General features: G+C 38.8%; 3 protein-coding genes across 4 annotated transcripts; all 3 read left to right on the top strand.

The window, feature by feature from the left end:
* The first annotated feature begins 1,548 nt into the window (after nt 1-1,548).
* Nucleotides 1,549-9,381, top strand: abhd6b (abhydrolase domain containing 6, acylglycerol lipase b). 2 transcript variants are annotated; one of them, XM_036139011.1, is made up of 9 exons: nt 1,549-2,366; nt 2,451-2,598; nt 4,893-5,049; nt 5,464-5,577; nt 5,678-5,810; nt 8,062-8,219; nt 8,348-8,402; nt 8,481-8,581; nt 8,768-9,381. In XM_036139011.1, exons 1-9 carry the CDS (start codon nt 2,327-2,329, stop codon nt 8,945-8,947), a joined length of 1,086 nt encoding a protein of 361 aa, XP_035994904.1. In that variant the 5' UTR covers nt 1,549-2,326; the 3' UTR covers nt 8,948-9,381. The 2 variants fall into 2 exon arrangements, with proteins under 2 accessions (XP_035994904.1, XP_021172783.2); XM_021317108.2 differs by lacking the exon at nt 1,549-2,366 and having other exon boundaries at nt 2,373-2,598.
* Nucleotides 9,382-10,966: 1,585 nt separating this feature from the next.
* Nucleotides 10,967-14,757, top strand: kctd6b (potassium channel tetramerization domain containing 6b). The gene is made up of 3 exons (XM_012863778.3): nt 10,967-11,212; nt 12,972-13,063; nt 13,167-14,757. Exons 2-3 carry the CDS (start codon nt 13,037-13,039, stop codon nt 13,851-13,853), a joined length of 714 nt encoding a protein of 237 aa, XP_012719232.2. The 5' UTR covers nt 10,967-11,212; nt 12,972-13,036; the 3' UTR covers nt 13,854-14,757.
* A 1,720-nt stretch (nt 14,758-16,477) lies between these two features.
* LOC105927137 (small integral membrane protein 4) lies at nt 16,478-20,610 on the top strand. The gene is made up of 2 exons (XM_012863766.3): nt 16,478-16,780; nt 20,168-20,610. The coding sequence occupies exons 1-2, from the start codon at nt 16,627-16,629 to the stop codon at nt 20,251-20,253; spliced, it is 240 nt and encodes a 79-aa protein (XP_012719220.2). The 5' UTR covers nt 16,478-16,626; the 3' UTR covers nt 20,254-20,610.
* The last annotated feature ends 266 nt before the right edge of the window (nt 20,611-20,876 follow it).

Below are 20,876 nucleotides of genomic sequence, written 5' to 3'. Positions count from 1 at the left end.
TTTTTTACTGACAATGAAATTTTTACTGATTATTTATTTTAGCATCACATAATGTACTTGCGACAAACAAGATGGATGGGGTTTTACATTTACTTCTTAAATAGATTTATTTGGTACAATAAGATAGATAAACTAAATACTGTTTAGTTGATATGACTAAAATTGAATCAATGAAATTATTGGCTGGTTTAAGGGATTTTCATATATTTAACATTTCCCAGAAACAATGCCCTAGGTAAATATAGTACCAAATGTAATTGGTGAATGAGGAGCAAAAGTGGTGAATCGTTTAAAATGACATTTAATAAAAATAATGGTCATTATTATCATATACTATTATAACTTTTATTACTATTACTTTTACATTAGCATTGTTATTAGTAGGCCTATTAGGATTTTAAAAAAGTCTAATCGTGATAAACAAGAATTAAAGGTTTTACGTCTATCTCTAAAGAATTTTAAATAAGTTAACTAAACTTTCTGCCACTCACAACATGGCGGATACGATGACGTCGTTTGTACTGGGCAACGATGGGAGTGCCGCCTCTGCCATCATGCTGAGTCATCATCAGCTCAGGGGGCGGTGTTTTAAGGCTTCGATGATCTGTTCTGCTTTTCCCTTCTAACAGAAAATCTGAAATACAGGTCTACAGATGCGTCACAAATCGGCGCCATTTCTTCGCAGATGCTCAATCACCTGAAACAGAAGAAATGCCGTATCACTGTCAGTGGCTCTCTGTTTAAAATGCCATCAAACCCATCTGCTGCGCAGTCTGCCTCCATCATGACACCCAGTGGTAAACTCTGAGCTTGTGAATACATTGCTAAACTGAATTATGTACAAGTTAGTGTTTTAATAAAAGCGCTGACAATAAGGTTAGATCACATTACCTATGTATTTACAAACAATAAAAGAGTAAAAAGAATTTAATCTTTAAAGATACAAAGTAGATTTTAATTTCTATTTTTTAAATAAAAAACATTGTACTTCTTTGGTTGTACATTATTGTTATATAACATCAAGTTAATAGCACATAACATCCTTCTTTTTAGGGTTAAATAATAAAATATATATATATTTCAGTAATATTCAGAATGGCGCTACATTTATTTCCTGTCAGTTGTTTGTTTTTTATTATACTGTATAACAATAGGTAAAAAAGTGATGCTGACATACATTTTGTTTTACAAGCTATAACATTCAATATAAGAAGTATAAAACCAGACATATTGCTAAATACGGAAATAAATGTGCATGTCAGCAAACTTCTCCCACATCTGACTTCATGTGTTGCATCAGAGGTGGCTTGGCTCTTGTAGGAACTGCCATAAATGTGGCTGCAAGCAACGTTTCTTAATCTGAACCAAAACAAAAAAAAAAAGACATAATTCTGCATTGAGAACAGGTTCCTATTCACACCCCCGTTTAGATTACTGCAATCTCTTTGCCTAAATCAGTCGTCACCAAAGCATCAAAGAAATGTTAAAAATGTCAAATCAAACAGAGGTCACATCTTTTCTGGCCTCCCAACACTGAAAAAAATGACTTTTTGGTGTAGTAAACTCTATTACAGTATTCGTCTTAATTTCTACTTTGTATTTTTAAGCTTCTGTGCTGACCTCCTGACATTTTCAAGATCTTGTTTAAGGTTTCATTGGTTGTTTTTTAAGCTCTCAGTAGTATGGCATCATATTATTAATTTGCACCATAATATTTAAATGCAATACCTTTTGTACCATCATACCTGATCCAGAGTCAAAACCAGATTTTTATTTTTTTGGTGGAGATCCAAGACTGTGAAAAACCTACTGTCCACAGGGGCATCTCACAATGTTAATCTCCCGTTTAAATTTTGTTTTTAATAGTTTTTAATTATAGTTCAGCAGGAAAACATTACTTTTATTTAGACCATTTCATTTAGGTTATATTTGTTTTTATTTTTATTGCTTTTCACCTTATTCATACTCTGCGTATGTGTTTTGCCTGATAGCTACAGTACTAAATTCTCCTGCAACAATCCTTAGAAAAGCCTTTGATGCATATTTTTTTCAAGTCTCAGTTGTAAATTATTCTTTGTACGGCCTGTGATGATTCAAAGGCAAAGTGAAGGCTGTGCGTTCGCTTTAAAAGATTGACTGAATCATGTTGTGGCCCTGTTTCCCCTAATGATGAGTGATAATCAATGAGTTTCACCAGAGCAAACATAATCTGACAAAGCTAACAGAACACTCCTCTGTGACAGTTTTTATCCAAAACTCCAGTCACAGACGAACTCTATTTCAGTATTTTACACCTAGACAACAGAAGGACTGAAACAGCATTTTCATGCGCCTTTGTGTAACAGAAGAAGGACAGTTCATGAAAAGTAAGTCTGTTGCCTCTCGGAAAATGCATGTTATGAAATAGACAGTTTCCTCTCTATTTATTAATGATGTTTACATTCCATCAGTTTTCTGGATTTTTAGGGCAGCCATGGCAGCTGAGCTGGATGTGGTGAACCTGTTCTTTATTGCTGGAGCAACACTGGCGATTCCCATCTTGGTTTTTCTGGCTTCCTTCTTTCTCTGGCCATCTGTACTCATTCAAGTATATTACTGGTAAAGTACCTTGCCATTCATGAAATTATAATATCAGTAACACCAATTAATGAGTGCCTGTGTTGTAAATGTCCCGTTCACCCCTCCTTTGCTAAGTTTTGTTAATTGAATTTACGTGTCATCCTGCAGTATTTTGAATCACATTTTTTACATATGGCTCTATTCCAATCAATCATTGAAGCTAAATCATGCTTACATAACTTATTTTCCTTTAATCATGTAATCCTTTATTAAACATTTCTATTTAAATAATTTAAAACCAAGAACGTTCCAAGCTTCAGTTCAGCAAGGAACCCTGACGTGCACATCATAGCTCCAGATGCAGTATGTAACAACGAGCATAGTGCGCACATTTTTGCCATGTTAAGGTACTAATGGTGTGAGTAGATACTTCAGTGATTGCTATCTCAATAAAAGCCTAGAAATCATTATGTGACAGGAGTTTTGCTTTTTAACACACTCCTGGGACGATTAAGAACATGAAGGGAAGACAATGGAAGGTGGAATTACAGGGTAGATTATAGCAGAATTGAGCAGTGTGGAGGAGATGAACCAGCAAAGAACAATGAAAATATACTGAGGTGAGAGTGGAGAATGGCACTGAAAACACCTTTCTAGCATTAACAAATACAAGGAAATGACCTGATTATGGCAAGACCTTTTAAACAATAATACAGAACTCAGAAGCGATCAAAATCCGAACCTAAATCCAAATAAAAACACACACGGATGGTAACAGTAGCTCCTGCAAAAAGTGGTTCTCAGAGGGTATGAAGTTGTTATTTGCATAAATAAAAATGATAATAATTTGTCTACCTTGGACTACACAATTATTATGTTACTTTCTTTGATACATCCCATAAAAAACAAATAAAACACATTTAATCTTGGGGTTGTAATGTGACAACATGATTACTTTTGAAGAGTTCTGTTTTATTTTGAAGACTTAAAATATAAGTAGATGCACTGATTTGACCTTGATCTAAAAAAAATAAGTAGTGACAGGACAAATTTGTAACTAAACACGTAACATTGGCATGAATTGATCCTTAGGTTAACAACCAGAGTTTAAGGATATCTGATGGGTTTGAAATGTAATTCTGAAGTTACCAGAAAACACTTTCATATCAAAGAACAGGTGGGTTTGTGTTAAAAAAAATATCTGTGTTTTTATTATATTGTTTCAAGAGGTGGAATCATAAGACATGAACCAATGAGGATCTTCCAAGAAAGATATCAACACAAAAGATGATGTATCAGTGGAAATTGTTTGCTTTTTACTTCAAAATGATGCTCATTGAGTGGCTGTATTTGCATGATGTTTGCAGGAAAATAAAACTTTTAAAGTACCATGGGATCTCCTGATTTGTACTTTTTTACCTAGATTTATTTTTTATTATTATTTGTTATTTATATCATACTAACTTTTTGAGGAATTTTGAGCTACTTTTCAGCTGTCCAGGAACTCTTTTAGAAACTCTTCAAGGTAGAACGGGTTGGTTCTGCTCTGGAAGCAGGATGCAAATCATACCATCATTGGGGGAGCCACAAAAACAAAAAACCCTATGACATGAACATGCTGCTCAGTGGCCCTTTTTACATATGGGGTGCTGGACCAGCCCTTCCTTCTGTTGTCTCTTAACCATTTAAAATTAAGGAAATCAGTGGGAAATAATTTAGATTCTAGGCCGGGATAAATCATTAGCAGCAAGTTGGGGCTTGCAAACCTCCCTGTACATTGTACATAAATAAAAGCAATAGAAAAGCTGCTTGAGTTGTGACTGATAGATAAGTGATTTTTTTTTTTTTTTTTTGTCGTTGTTTTAGTTTACAGATTGGATCTAAACATCCCAGGACAGAGCAGTATAGTGTTTAGATAATTAGGACAGTATAAAAGCAACTCAGCAGTTATACTGAGAGCCACCATCAATACATTTTTCTTCAATTGAATTCTGCCAATTGCTAGTTAACTAAATGTGTAAATGTTAATCTACTGAATAAATTCATTCTAGAAATTTATTTCCCAAAAAATGCCTACACACTCAAGCGTCTAAAAGTATTCAAAATACAAAATACTCATTTAGAAAATGTAACTGAAAAATGTTGTCAACTATAGTCATTGAGAAGACAAAATTTCCTTATTTCAGGTTCCCATCTTTAATAAAGACCTGTCTTTAAATCTTGCATTTATGATTGAATAAAAGATTGTGCTTTGATATTATCAAAGGGGGTTCAAAATCAACAATGTGTGCATTCAAGCAATATCCTGATCTAATGCATGTGTCTGTTTTTAGGTACTGGAGAAGGACTTTGGGCCTACAGGTTCGCTATGCAGACTGCGGAGGTTATCGCTTCTGTTATTCCTACAGAGGAAAGCCTGGGATGAGACCCTCCATCCTGATGCTTCATGGCTTCTCTGCTCACAAAGACATGTGGCTGACTGTTGTCAAGGTCAGACAAACTGCAAATTATTATTTCAGTAAATTTAAAGGCCTGAAAAGTTCATCTTGTTTAAGGGAAATCTTCTATAATAATCAAACACAGAGGAGAACATACATCAAATGAAAAGCTTATTGAATAATATGAAGACAAGTTATGATAAAAGACAATTTCACCTTTTTTAAATCACTTTAATTATCCAACTCTTAGGTCATGTTTTTAGTTCTATTTATTCATAAAAGTAACCGTAAAAGTCCTTTGCAACCCGTTACATTAAGAAACAAGGGGTAAAACTAAATGTATTTATTTTAAAATTTGCTTTTAGAAATGCAACACGAGAGAAAATGTTCATTAACTCGTTATTAGAGAATATCTCTTTGTGAATATCTCTTTGTGTACATTTATGTATGTTTTCCGTTTTTGCAGTATTTACCAAAACACTTGCACATCGTGTGTGTGGACATGCCTGGCCACGAGGGGACGACACGCACCAACACGGAGGATTACTCCATTCAGGGGCAGGTCAGAAGGATCCATCAGGTACTCAGAGCAAGGGCCTTTGGAAATAGAATGTACGGTTGTATTTCTTAGTAGTTTAAATCTTTTCATTTGAAATCTGTCCTTCTCTTACACTTGTTAGTTTGTGGGAAACATTCACTTGAACAGAAAAGCGTTCCATCTGGTGGGAACCGCCATGGGGGGAAACGTTGCTGGGGTTTATGCAGCCTGCTATCCCTCTGAAATCTGCAGCATTACTCTCATCTGTCCCGACGGTCAGTTGGTGTCTTTATGTCTTCATACAGTGATCTGCAAAATCATTCGTAACTCTTGAACCTGTCCACATTTGGTCATGTTACAACCACAAACCTCAGTCTATTTCATTGGGCTTTTATGTGACAACCCAGTACAAAAGGAGTGTGTATTTGTGAGGTGAAAAGAAAAGGATACATTATTTTCAAAAACTCTTCATGAATGTCACCAACTGCCTTTAACAAGTAACTTAGATATCATTTAATCCTTGGTATAAATGCAGGTGTTTTCGGAAGGCCACAGAGAGATATTAGAGAATATTAGTGAACAAAGAGCATCATGAAGACCAGGGAACACAGCAGACAGGTGAGTGGGAAAGTTGTGAAGTTTTAAGCAGAGTTAGATTATAGAGCAAAGTCCCAACCTTTGATCATCACACAGAGCGCTGTTCAACCCAAAATGGCACAAATGTAAACCTAGACATGGTCATCCTGTCATGGTAACTTCAGAGATACACAGCTGAGGTTGTAGAATATTTTGATTGTATAATTACTTTTCTCACCCTGCAAATCTATAAGGTAGAGCAGCAAGATAGCTGAATTGTTCTAAGAAAGCCATAAGATGTCTCCTCTGTCATTTGCCACAAGCCATGACAAAATAACAATGAGGAAGAGAGTGCTCTGGTCAGAGTAGACTAAAACTGGTGGCGGCAGCAGTATTATGCCTTTTTCACACGAGACTGGGAAGCTGGTTGGATTTTAGGCAAAATATAGGGTAATCCAAAAGAAAAACCCATATAAAGCTGCAAAAGCCTTGAGGAGAGGGTGGAGGTTAAAGCTATAGTTGGGAATCCTGTTCAGAAACACTTTTTTGTTATACTGGGTAAAATGGTCCTTCCTGTAAGCCTGTATGTTTCCTACCACAGCTATTTTTACCTAAGAACCCCACAATGTCCCTTACTGGCGCCAAGAAGCCTTAAGGTATCCCACAATCCTTTGCATGACACAATGTATCAGCACGGCCCCCTCACGGAAATCAACGAAAATGTCCGGAGAGAAGAGAGAGCTTACTTTGTCGTTCATTTTCGGAAGGTTGTAGGCCCGGATTTGACTAAAATCATCCATGTGAGTTTCCGTCACGTAATGACGTCTGAGATAAAGGCTGTCTGAATTCGGCACAGCAGTCCGAAGCTCCTTTTCTCCCCACAATAGAGTTCTTGCTGTTGACCCCGTGAAAGGTCAAGGAACAGAAGCTAGGAACAGCAGCTAGCAGCTATTACTAAGGTATTTGGATGTAGCCATAGTCCTGCCGTCACCCCCCTTTGTCCCTCAAGTTCTGGGGATATCACCTTATCTATTGTTTGTCCCATATGCCAATCATTCTGTCACGCTCACGTAACGACAGTTTGCATACACTTCCTTTCTTAGTTTCTGGTTGCTGGTGGCGCATAGTCCTCCTTGACTATGCGCCGACCCCGTGCGGACGTCCGTGCAAGTGGGGGCCTTTACTGCTGACCCCATGAAATGTCAAGGAGCAGTAGCAGGAGCTAGCCATGGAATGTAGCTCTGCTACTCTTACTGTATACTTTGAACATGGCTGAGAGTCGCAAGAAGCAAGTTTATGAGAAGATGAAGATCTAGAATGAAATCAGACCAGAATGGATTTGGGAGATTTGCTTCACACAATCCCTCTAAGGAGTGGAAGAGCAGGTAAGGCGGTCTTGGGCATGCACAGTTATTCAAAAAGGGACATTGGGAAAACTTCCAGAGAAATAGCCGACTCTATCTTTGACCTTAAAACTGAAAGACAACCCTAAACATCCAGCCAGAACAGAGGAAAAAAGCAAAGGAATATTTCAGTCAGAGCATGTTGGAGACTTGAAAATTAATGCTCAGGGACACTTTATCCAATCTGACAGAGCTTGGGCTATTTAGAAATGAAGAATGAGCAAAAATTTCAGACTAGTGGCAAAAGGATTATGGAGGCATACTCAAATTGTCTTGAAACTGTAATTGCAGTAAAACGTGGTTGAGACAAGGCTTTAGATCAGGGGACTGACCTCGAGCATTTCAGATTTTTATAATTAGTGATTAGTGATTTCATAAGAACTGGGGAATCATGCATCATTTCACATCCACTTCAAAAACATGCACTACTGTGCTGCTTTATCACATAAAATCCCAATGAAATATACGACAAAATAAGGGGGTTGTAACATGGCCAACTGTGAAAGAGTGCATTTCTAATCAGTAAGACGCTGGTTTCAACCTTTAGGAATAAGACACCAATGTGAGACCAAGTTTGACAATCACCTTCAAGACCTGGAACACAGCAACTTCACGCTGAACATCCCTTTGATCCCAACCACACCGGACGAGATGGAGGACATGTTCAGACTCTGTTCTCATGTTCGCTTCAAAATTCCCCAGCAGGTCAGGTCCACACATGAAAGTGAATTTAACTCTCTGTAAACCAAGACTGGGCGACAGTCATTAAAAAAAAACAAAAAACGATTGCCCCATTTTGTGGATGCTCATAGCTTTGTTGTTACAATGTTTAGATCCTTCAAGGACTGGTTGACGTCCGAGAACCTCACAACGCATTTTACGAAGAAGGTTAGTTCATTGATGTTGGAAACATTTTTAGCACGATGAATATATTGAACTAATAAAACGGCACTTATTTTTTGTTAGTATTCATGGAGATCATCGGTGATAAATCAAGATATGCCTTACATGAGCATTTGCATCTCATAACCTCGCCTTTACAAGTGATTTGGGGCAAGCAAGATCAGGTAACTACGATGTTCGATGGCAAAGTCTCTTTAGATACACTTGTGACTGCAGGCAGCGTCTGCTACCAAACCTTATCTAAGCTTTAAAAAGGTTTAGATAAGTTTTTCACAAGTTTCCCTACTGATTTCACTGTGAAAAAGGTTTGAGTAGCCGAAACTATATGTAATATTTGCATACTTGTTCAGGTGGTGGATGTCTCTGGAGCTACAGTCATTGCAGAGCTGGTGCCTGGATGCAGAGTGGACTTGCTGGACAGCTGCGGTCACTCTGTGGTGATGGAAAAGCCTTGTCGGACAGCCAAACTTATCCTGGAGTTCATTATCATGCAGCAGAATGCCAGGAGCGGCACCAAGAAGTCTTCTTGAACATTTAAGACTTCTAATGCATTGGATCGGTTGCTCGGAACTACATTGTAGAGATGTTTATATTTTAGGAATTGCATTTTATTGATAATTTAAAGTGAATGGCAGTAGGAGTAGGTTCTGGATTTCATTAAGGTTTTGCTGGTGTGTCCTTATGATTATGCGTGTTTTTAAACTCTCTTTCAAAAAAATACCTCCCCTGTTCACAAATGGGGGAAACAGTTATTTGTCTCTCCTTTTTCTTTATATCAAACCTCAAATTGAAACAAAACCACTACTTCTTCTTTAATGCATTCAATTTGTTTTTTGACTTTGTTTTTCAAATTGTTTTTGACAGATGTATTTTGCCATAATTGTAAAATTCATCTAAAGGTCAATTCATTTCAGTTTTTTGTTTCTTCCGATACACATTTCAGAATAAAATATGCATTCTTTTTACCATATATTTCTAAACTTGACCATTCTTACTTCTGAGTAAAAATGGAACACATGATTACATACAGGTACATCTTAAAAATGTAAATATTGTGAAAAAGTTCTATATTTTTGTCGCTCATTTATATTATTACAAATAGGGTGAAATATTTCAAGCATTTATCTGGAATGGAGGTGATGATCAACCTGTGTTGAGTGTGGACGTCAGAAAACACATTGTACCAACACCAGCAGGTGACAATGCACCCCAAATCCTCACTGTCTGTGGGAACTTCCCCCTGAACTTCAAGCAACTTCTGTGTCTCTCCATTCTTCCTCCAGAGTCTGAGACCTTGATTGCCAAATAAAACGCAAATTTTACTTTCATCTGACAAGAGAACTTTGAAATACTTAGCAACAGTCTAGTTCTCATTTCCTTATCCCAGGAGGAAAAGGAGCCTGTATGCTTCCTCTCACAGCTACTTTAGCATAGGAACCTTGTGATGTCCCTTACCAGCGGCAAGGATCTATAAAGGAATCCCACAATCCTTTGCATGACATGTTGTATAAGCACAGTCCACCTCACGAAAATTAACAAAAATATCCAGAGAGAAGAGAGTGCAAACTTTGTAGTTCATTTTTGGAAGGCTTTAGGCCAGGATTTGACTAGAATCATGTATATGTATTTTTGTTGTGCAATGGCGTCGGAGTTAAAGGCTGTCCTTTAACTCTGCGCAGTCCCCGCAGAGTCCTCCTTTGCTATGCACCAACCCCATGCGGACGTCTGTGGACTCATGTCCGCGGAAGTATGTGGGGGCCTTTACTGTTGATCCCATGAAAAGTCCAGGAGCAGGAGCTAAGAACATGAACTAGGAGCTATAATTACGTGTTTTCGGGTGGGGGTTCCATGTATAATTTATCTATATAATTTGAGTTTCACGTTCTGAAATGAGAGAAAAGAAAACACTGAAATCTTTCACTGTATTCTAATTTTCTGAGATGTACCTGTATGTCCCAGTTGCAAGAGTGAAAGCCAGCGGTTTTCTGTATGTTTTTGCACCGTGTAATTCTGGCTCCACCATGAGTCAATAATGGTGGATTACTCTTAATGTCGGGCCTTTTGGTTGGTTTACAAACAGAAATTGTACCTGTTGGGTGTGAAAATGATTCAGTGAGATATAAACCATCAAAACTGCCGACCAGATGTCAAATAGTCCTACTATTAATGCATATTGATACACAGCAGCCATGTTGGATTTGAAGGCACGGGTTGGTGAAGATTAGCTAGTGGTTAGAGCACAGAGCTTTGTTCCCAGAGGTTCTGAGTTCAACTCCCACAAGCTGCCATTCTGGCTCCCTGAGCAAGACCCTTAACCCCCAATTGCGCCACACAGTGGCAGCCCACTGCTCCCCAACGGGATGGGTTAAGATGCAGAAGTGAATTTCTCCATTGTGAGATCAGTAAAGTTCAATTATTATTATTATTAATTATTAGAACCTAAACGTAACTCCGTGCCTTAATAAATTGGCAGTACAGTGTCTCGTCTAGGCTGTTTTATCTTATTTTTCCGGTTGCATAAAAACACATGTATGTGAGCTGGTATGCTCTTGTGCCCCCTTGCTTGTAACCCGTGTAGTGCTGTTTTTATGCAGATGTGGCCGTAGTTCCAGCGGGACCTCCTCCCCTCTTCCCCCCGCCTTGTGTGCGCAGTGTTGCTGCATCCTGGAGTCGAACACAGCCACCCCCGCCCGGTGCAGCATCATAAATGACCGCCTGTCTGCACGGTTTAAAACATTTACTCCAACGTGCTTTTATCGGATGTAAAAATAAAAACACGACCTAAAGTTGATCTGGTAAGGCTTTGCTTTATTGCAGTCTGTTTCTTTTTTGGGGGTTTTACCCGCGATTATCCTGTTCAGATCCCGTTGTTCACCTCAGTTGTAACAGCGGCTAGTGTAATGGGTTGCTAGCTGTGCTAGCTAAAAACTAGCAGTTAGCTACTAGGCTAGCAAGGGTTGGGTTAAGTATGTTTAGTTTTATTTTCCCGTTTGATTTATGACTTAAACAACAGCTTATGAACGCTTAATCAGCACAGTTGTTTATTTAAACTTTAAAACGCACTTACAGAGATGCTTTTTACTACTTTTTTTTTTTTTTTTTGCAAGCTGCTTTCATTTTCGTTGCAGCAAATGCAGTAAAAATACTGTGGGAACACAGCGTAGCTTTATGGGTTAGGATGTATTAAACCTGCTGTGCGACATAATAAATGTACCGTAATTACAGTTTCATCTAAATAAGATTGATTTCAGGCGTTGTGCTGACTTGTTCTTTACACAAGCATACGGAGTGGAGTGTATGTTGAGCTTGGAGAGATCTATAGGCAAAGTTTGCATCATATTAAGGTGGCCTGTGAATTGTGGAAATTAGTGTTTTTTGCTCGATTTTCTTCACCAGTTTCATAATATACAGGGCAATTGGAATGAAACGACCGTCAGGTAGATTAGAAGACGTACCTTGTTGATTTAATGTGATGCATAACACAGCATGGTGATGCAAGATCAGTGCAGTGTCACACCTTCATTTGCTCTCTCCTGACCTTGTTTGGTCACATCAGCATTACGCCCAGTGCTGCAGAGAAACATTTGCATTCAGCCCCAACGCATCTGGGAGGGCAATCCATGTGAGGACCAAGGCCAGCAACTGCAGATCACTGTGCAATCAGAATTTGATTATGTTTTATCCTTTTATGTAGTATTAATGACAAATCCTGCAACCTGTTTCTTAAATAGATGAAAAAGAATTGGAAATTGTCCCCCATCCCCCCCCAAAAAAAAGGCATTTTGAAGACATGTCTCCATATTTTTATGTTTACGCTTTATTCTTAAGATTCATTTTTCCCTTAAATTTGTACCTGTTATTATATGACTCAAAGTGAAGAGTCCAGTGTATTTCTACAGGGTCAGTTTAATGTCCTCTCACTGCACTTTACAAGACAAATGTGTCCAACTGATATTCAAAAATGTAGAGTCAAATAAAGACGACGCGATCATGCAGGCGGATTCAAATCTGATCACATACATGGCAACTCCATCCTAGTTTTTACACAGTGCAGTCAAATTCAGTTTGTAATGCCAGCCGGTCAAATGTTTTTTTTTTTATCTAGAGAAGCCCAGCCGATTCCATCTAGTTATTGACTTTTCAGGATTCCTGCTGGAGTACAGCACAAAAAGCTTTAAACTGCAACAATCCCTTTCAGGGGGTCATCCCACTGGGTCTCCGTTTAGCCCTGTCCTTTTTAATCTACAACAGTGATAAAGCAATTTAAGGTACTTGCATTGTTTAAAACGTATACTCAGCAAACAACTGGGCTTTTGCTCTGTTTTTCTCTCGCTTACTTAAGTGGGAGCCATCAGAATCGACTCCCGGATAGGTGTCGAAACATTTTCAGAAAGAACTGAGCGAAAGTCCAGTTGCCTCCGATTTAAGCCTGTTTGTTGTTGCGATGACCCAGATAACTGAGACTTTGCACAGGGATGTTTAAAGGGCATCTCTAGCTTGACCTGCTAATCTATTTCTGTTACGTCTCACATTATTTTGCTTCTTCTTCCAAAGGTAAAGTCAAAGTGAGGCAACCTCTTCCCTGTTTTGGTTCGGACCTTGTGGGTATTACTCTACAAATGGATAATGGAGACTGGGGCCATAGGGTAAGCGATGGGTAAAGTATATTGCGTACAATGTTGAATGCAGTCCCTTTTTTAGCTTTTTTAAAAGTTCCCAACTGCAGTTAATATATGCTTTTATCCATAGATGACTACCCCTGTGACCCTAAACGTTGGCGGCCACCTGTACACCACCAGCCTGTCCACCCTCCAGCGTTATCCTGACTCCATGCTTGGCGCCATGTTCCGGGGAGACTTCCCCACAACTCGCGATTCCCAGGGGAACTATTTCATCGACCGCGACGGAACGCTGTTCCGCTACATCCTGAACTTCCTGCGGACGTCTGAGCTCACCCTGCCTGTGGATTTCACAGAGACAGACCTGCTGAGGAAGGAGGCAGACTTCTACCAGATCGAACCACTGATCCAGTGCCTTAGCGACCCCAAGCCGCTGTACCCCCCAGACATCTTTGAGCAGGTAGTGGAGCTCTCCAGCACTCGGAAACTGTCGAAATACTCCAACCCAGTGGCGGTTATCATCACACAGCTCACCATAACAACGAAGGTCCACGCCCTGCTGGAGGGCATTTCCAACAACTTTACCAAGTGGAACAAACACATGATGGACACCAGGGACTGCCAGGTGTCGTTCACCTTCGGACCATGTGACTATCACCAAGAGGTGTCTTTAAGAGTTCACCTCATGGACTACATAATGAAGCAAGGCTTCACCATCCGGAACACGCGGGTGCACCACATGAGCGAGCGTGCTAACGAGAACACCGTGGAGCATCACTGGACTTTCTGTAGACCGGCTCACAAAGTCGAAGACTGACTCAGACCAACGCAGGTGTTGCTACTGTGACATCACTGTTAGACGTGTCTTTGTATTACGTAAAACACAAACAGCTGTCCTCTGTTATAATAATGTACTGCTGTTTTTTTTTTTCCCCTCATGTTTTACCTGATATTGTGCAAAGCTATAAAAGGCTTGAGCCTAATAACCAGGTCCAGGCAGCAAAAAAAATATTAAAATTGTAGATTTTTGATTCGCCAAACACTATTTAAGGAAAATATTTCTTCATCTAATCCCGCGTATGTATTTTCCTGATGGAGTATTTTTGGTTTTGCGATCTACGAAACAAAGTGTTTTTCATTTGGGGGGGGGAAAAAATATGAATTTGATATTATTGTTATTATTATAAGTCAGTTGAGCACAGTGATAAAACAACTTTTGTAATTTTGGCCAGAATTGGTTAGGAGTAAGTAAAAAAAAAAAAAAAAAAAAAGGAGAGCAGTAGGTTGCAGTTGACATTTGAGAGTTCGTTTCCTGCATTTGGCCGTAAATATAAAAACATAACATTTCAGTTCATTTAAGCTCAATTTGTAGGAACCTTTCCAAAAAAGAAAACAAAATTGGAAAAAGTCCTTAATGAGAAAAAAAAAGTTTTAAAAAAAAATCCCTCCACTGTGTATGGAGTGTACTGTTTAATTACTAAAACTTATAACTGTCTTTTGTCCAGTAGATGTTTGGTGAGTAAAATTAGACGTAGTCTCTTAGATCCCTCGTAGACCCCATGTACGGTACTATTAGGCCCCTTCATAGTTGAGGCATGTGTCTTATGTATGTGTAATTTATGGATCTGATGTGTGCACTTTATGATGCTATGTCATAATGTCATTTCAGCAGTAATGTGTTTAGTCATTCCAGCCAAAAATAAACCAGTTTTTGTATTTCAGTCATATTTCTTTTATGGGTGATACTTACATGGGTTGCACTACAACCCATGTAACAGGTACAAACGGTTTTAAAATTTAACCAATTTTGGAGGAAAATGAAAAGTATTTTCTGTTGATTGGCTGAAAATATTGGATGTTTCAGTGTGACAGGTAATAGTTAAAATTTGTTTTTAGTTTGCTGGCCATTCAAGTTTGATGGTGCCATGGTCTTTAAACCAGGCATTAGTTAGTTTGGCAGTGTGGGCAGGTGCCAAGTACTTGAAAAGAAAATCATCTTCATAAAGTTTGTCAGCAGAGGGAAGCATGAAATGCTGTAATACCCGGTAGACAGCTGTTCTCTTTTTGGACTTGATAAAACTCCGTGGACCAACACCACCAGATGACATGACTCCCCAAATCCTCGCTGAATGTGAATGCTTCACTCTGGATTTCCAGAGTGGATTCTGTTCCTCTCCACCTTTACTCTAGACTAAATGCACTCAATGCAAAATTTGCTTTCGTCTTAAGAGGACTTTGGACCCACTGAGCAACAGCCCAGTGGTTTCTCTGCTTTACTGCCTTGACTCTCTGAAGTGAGTAAGTAAAATGAATGCAACAGTTTTAGTTTCAGTTTATTTTTATTTCATTCAAAAATGACTTTAAAACTTGTACACCCCATGCACACAATAACAATGTCAAATCGACGTATCTTAACTGAAAAGGAGCAGCAAAAAGAACAATTATATTTGCCCCTTAATTCATTTTATAACCACTTTGCATTAGTTGCATTACTCAACTTTTTTTAGTGTTTACATCCATCATTTCTCATATTAACAGTAACATTTTACTGTTTACAATATTTACAGGTATGCAAAGTGTAATAACATAAATGTTTCCACATCATTTTCATTAACTCTATCATACATCTTTAGCATTGTGGTTTTATGTGTTATTTTTAATCTCTTTAGAGTTCATTCTACAAATTAATTCCTTTCACTGTGACAGTCCTTTCCATAATTTTGGGTTTGAATCTGGGCTTTTTAAAGATGCCTGTTCCTTTCAGATTATAGTGACATTGTCTTTTTTTAAACCCTTCTTGGATGTTCACAGGCAATATTATTTTATTGCCTTTATATGTATGTATATATATATATATATATATATATATTATGAAGGACATTATTATCTTCTATATCATGGAATTTGAATAACTTACACTTAAAGAGTGGGTTTGATCCTTTTGTGTAAGCTCTGCCTCTCACATGATATGTAGACATGAGTGAATTTGCTCTGAATTTTGAAATTTGCTTCACACATCTGTTTCAGCTGACACAAACAATTTTGTGTTTTCATCTATTAAAAATTCTTATTAGCTAATAAAATGAGTAGAAATAAATGCTTTACAAACATCTATCTATCTGTACCTGTTAATTATTAGGTAAAATTAGATTTTTCTTAAGGATCATATTAGCTAATATGGAATTTTAGGTTTCACGCCTGTTAAATTTATTCACTGACATCTGTACAGAAATACTGTGTATGACCTTGAAGCCCTGCTTACATTTAGGGCACATTATAGTGAGACGGGAATCAGAGCAGAATTCAGTCACACACGCGCGCCACACACCCGGATGTTACGAACTCCTCTGCGGTGCGTTCGTTCTATACGCCATCGCTGTGTCATTGCGGATGTGCCAGGAGCTTCTGATACACTCCGCCTGTCTTGTCTGGCCCATTGCCGTGAAACGAGCGCACCCCCTTTACTGCTCTCGTAACGTCTGTAAAGGACGTAGTAAAGGTGGCTTCCTTTACTGCTTCACGTCGAAGCGGCTTTAATAAGAGGGCGACAATAGACTGTTTTGCGAGAGAAACATAGCTTGTCAGCCGAGATGTTTTACAGAAGCAAGAGCATAAAAGGTTTGCTGAGTATTGTCCCTGGGAAACACCGGCTGGGAGCCTACAGGTTCCTACCTATCTTCTTCTGCATAGGAGGAGTCATGGAGTGGATCATGATCAACGTGAGGATAGGACACGAAACTTTCTGTAAGTTTGAACGCTCAAAGTCACCGTCTCCCATTTAGCCACATGATTTAACCTGTGGTGGGAGGTTAGCTTGTTAGCATAATACAGGTTGGCCGCTACATGATTTACGGTACCCTTTTAACTTGTTCATACAACCACATATGGATTTAATGTGCTAAACCGATACAAACTGGTGCATAATCATGAAGCGATTTTCAACATATTTTTTATTATTACAAATAAAAATATGTAAAGTGTGTATTTGCAATCAGGCCTCGAGAATTAATACTATAAACCTACCTTTCTCTGCAATTACCACTGCAAGGGATCTCTCCCAGTTTTGCACATCTAAGATTATGTTGTTTTTTTTTGTCCATTATTCTTTGTAATTTGACCTAATCTCTGTCAGGATGAGGAATGTTACACAGATGATCTTCTTCAAGTCTTGTCACAAATTGTCATAAGGATTCAGGTATTTTTCTGACTGACTTCCACATGTAAATATGCCTTGTAGGTCTGGCTGTGTTTAGGGTTCTGCTGGAAGGACAGCCCCTGAGCCAGCCTCAAGCCTTTTGCAGCCTCTGGGAGGTTTTCTTAGTCAAGTCTTCATGTCAACTGTCTAGATTCCCATTTCCAGCTAATTTAAAGCACAGCCTGATTCTGCCACCTCCCCCACGTTTCACTGTGGGAAGGGTTTAGTCAGAGTGAAGTCCAGTGATACATTTTCTTCCACACACCATATATGTAGGCCAACAAGTTAAAACAATTTTTGGTTTCATCTGACGAGCGCAACTCCTTTCATGGCAGAAAGTTTAAACTGGAAAAATTGTTTCCTTCTTGAAGTGCAAGTCCACCTGTTTCTCCTGAGCTGTAGCTCTCTGCAACTCCTCCAGAGGTACCTTAGCCTCTTGGTCACCTAGCTGAATAATGTCCTCCCAGGAGGTCTGTATGTGCTAATTGTGTGTTTGATTGCACAAGACTTTATTGAAGGGAAATTAGATCATAGGGGGCTGAATATATGTACTCACAACTCAGGTCTGATTACTATTTGGAATCAAATCAAATAAAAAACAGTTGTCCTTGCTGTTATTACAGTGATGAGATACGTTTTGTTGTGCTGTCATTTAGAATACATTCAGGTGTTGCGACACAATTTGAAAATTGTTTTTGCAAGTTATTTTAAGTCTGTAAAATAGCTTCAAAGGCATTCATTATATATGAAGAAACTACAAGAATTCAGTAAATGAATGTACTAGACATTACCAGATTGTCCGGATGTCTGCACTGAAGTGTGCGTCCCTAACCTTTATCTGATCTTCAGCGAACTGAAAAGAAAAGGGTGTTAAAGAACATACTGCTGGTTGTTGTGGTTAAATACTGAAAAAGTAGGAGTTTTCGGTTTTTGTGTGTTTAGTCAAAAGGAAAAAAAATAAAATCTGAAATGTTAAAATCTGACTTCCTGATTGGCGTCCAGAGACGCTCCTGGGCCGGTTGATAGCTGCATCACCTAGAAGAGACAAACTGTTCACATGGCCAAAGACAAGAAATGTGGACGGGTAGCTTTTTTTCCTGCTTTTCAGCTGCCAGATATTTGTGCTAACAGCAGTGAGCTGCGTGGTGCAATGCTGACCAAATACTGCACATCGATGGCTTGAATTCCCCACAATTTGTTTCTATTTAACAGACCCAAAGATCACTGCGTCTATGTTGTTCAGACGCAACTTTACTGTTGCATCTGAACAGTGAAAATGTTGAACTAAAACTTTGTTAAATCTTGTGGCTCAGAGTGACTCTAGATTTGAACCTTTAGTTTTGTGGCGTCTGACTTAATATCACAACAGTGAATATTTTATGTTTATCTGAACCTTTATCTCTACAGGTTATGTAATTGAGACCCAAGATGTCATTTATAAGAGAGGCCCGCTTTGATGATACAAAAAACAAAAAGTTGCAAACCCAGGAGCAATATGATGGATTAAAACATTCGATTCAGATTAAATAAGGTAGTAAAATATGATCTAAAGACAAGAGCGGCTTTCATAGCTGGATTTCTCTATTTTTCTTAAAATAAATGTAAACTGTCCCAGAGGAATCAGCGAGGATAGTTTCAGATGCTGTGGAGTGGCTCAAGTTGACAGGGCAAAGCTGGAAAATGCTTGTTTTTCCAGGTTCTGGTCGTTTTAACAGAGAGCTGAAGGTCTAAGTGACATGTAAGAGGATAAATGAGTAGGAAACAGTCCAAGGATGGGTTCATAGATGAATATCTACCGATGCACGAGTCTACAGATTGATAATGATGGCCGGTGACCCGAGAATATAAAGTACGTGATGAGTGAAAGATTGATATCCTGTTATAAACCCGTGATAGACAGCATTCAACACATGCAGAGAGGTGGCAGGTGTATTAATATAAACCACATCACAGTAGCCTGACTAATGTTATTATCCTTAACGTCATAGAAAAACATGAAACTGATTATGGCAACTCATTTCTTTCTTTATTTTTATTTAATTCTCTCTCCACGTTCAGATTTTCTCTCCTAATGTTTGCTTCGACAATCTGATTTCTCGAGCTTCCCCTCTGCAGCCGGCTGCTCACACAGTGATCAACTTCGGAACATTTTATTTCGTCTTCCTGTTATTAAACCTATGCCTGGGAGAACTAAAGAACCGAAAAGATGAAAAGCAATAATAAACCATAGTTTGCCACTGCTCCTGCTGAACGGTTTTCTGTTTTAGTTTTTTTTTTTTTTTTTCCCCCGATGTCCTCAGTCGTCGCTTGCAAAGTTTGAGGAAAACTGATATGATTTAAAATCCTCTGCTGATTAAAAAAAAAAGGAAATAAAAAAACAGCATTTTATCCTTTTAATACTCTGAGCCTCTCCAGGATAGAGAGGAATGTTTTCTCAGCAGACTCCTTTTTCATTCCTCGGGTTCTGGTGGCTATAAAACTGCCTTTATGTGGTGCTGGTTAATAAGGCTGTGTCGGGAAAAGCACTTGTGAAGTAAAAGTCGTTCTTCGTTTTTTGAAGATTACGTTCTGTCAAACATCCCGGTTAATCGATATAAAGCGCACCAGGAGGCCAGGGGAATGAAGCAAATGGGAAATTACACATGCTTTTTTTACTCTGTAGTGACGAGCCAAACTGTGCCGCGCAGCCTCGTCCGCTTTCACACAATATATACGCTGGGTCACGCAAATGAAACGGCGCCGTTGCCAATGAATAGTGACACCTGTTCTTTTTCTGCTGTTCCACATTAAACTAACCTGGGAAGAAAGTCTGTTGTTCATTTAAGTGCCAAGTATCAGTTAGCTACGTCTTTTACTGCATTCCTAAGTATCCCACACTTCATTCCTTGTACCTTTTTTTATTGTTTTTCTGTTTTTTTGTTGTTTTTTTTAAACAGATGACGTTTACAGAAGGAAGAAATCGGAGCGGCAGTACCAGCAGAAGATAGCAGATGGTCTGTTTGCTCAACCTGGAGCCAAGTGAATGATGGTCAGACTTCAGAAGAGTCACCTGAGGACCCACTGTTGGACTCAAACCCCCTCGCTGGTTTTTAAAAGTTGAATCGAGATTATAGAGACGCCCAGGGACAAGAAGACAGTGGAGAGACCCCTTCTTGCTTGCAGGTTTTACAGGTTTATTCTGTAAATAGTGTCAAAGAAGCAGAGATACTCAGTGGAACCATACTGTACGTGAGAGGAAGATGAAAAATGTTTAACACAAGGGGGGAAAAAAACATTAGTGGCTATATTTTTCAGGATTTTGTGCTGATCTTTTCAGTACAGGAAGTGAGACACTGTATGGTTTGTTTACTGACTGTATAAACATGCATCTCAGATCGAATCTGCAAAATTGTGCTTATTCACTCATTCCATCTTTCACCCTCATTCATTCAGTGCTCTCAGTGTAATGCGCGTGTTTCAATGCTTCAGTTGTACCTGCCAGCAGGAAGAGACCGCAGACGGATGAAACGGACTCCCGACAGTTCGCTGGGGTTCCCATCCGACCTCACCTGGTCCAGGTTGGACCCGGCTGGCGTTGCCTTTGCAGAATCTCTCCTCTGTTGCTGTCGAGATCTTCTTGTTATGTAGGAAAAAAAAATTCAAAAG

The sequence above is a fragment of the Fundulus heteroclitus genome, chromosome 1 (genome assembly GCF_011125445.2).
Source record: "Fundulus heteroclitus isolate FHET01 chromosome 1, MU-UCD_Fhet_4.1, whole genome shotgun sequence".
Lineage (NCBI taxonomy): Eukaryota > Metazoa > Chordata > Actinopteri > Cyprinodontiformes > Fundulidae > Fundulus > Fundulus heteroclitus.
This window is presented reverse-complemented; position numbering and strand designations above follow the sequence as displayed.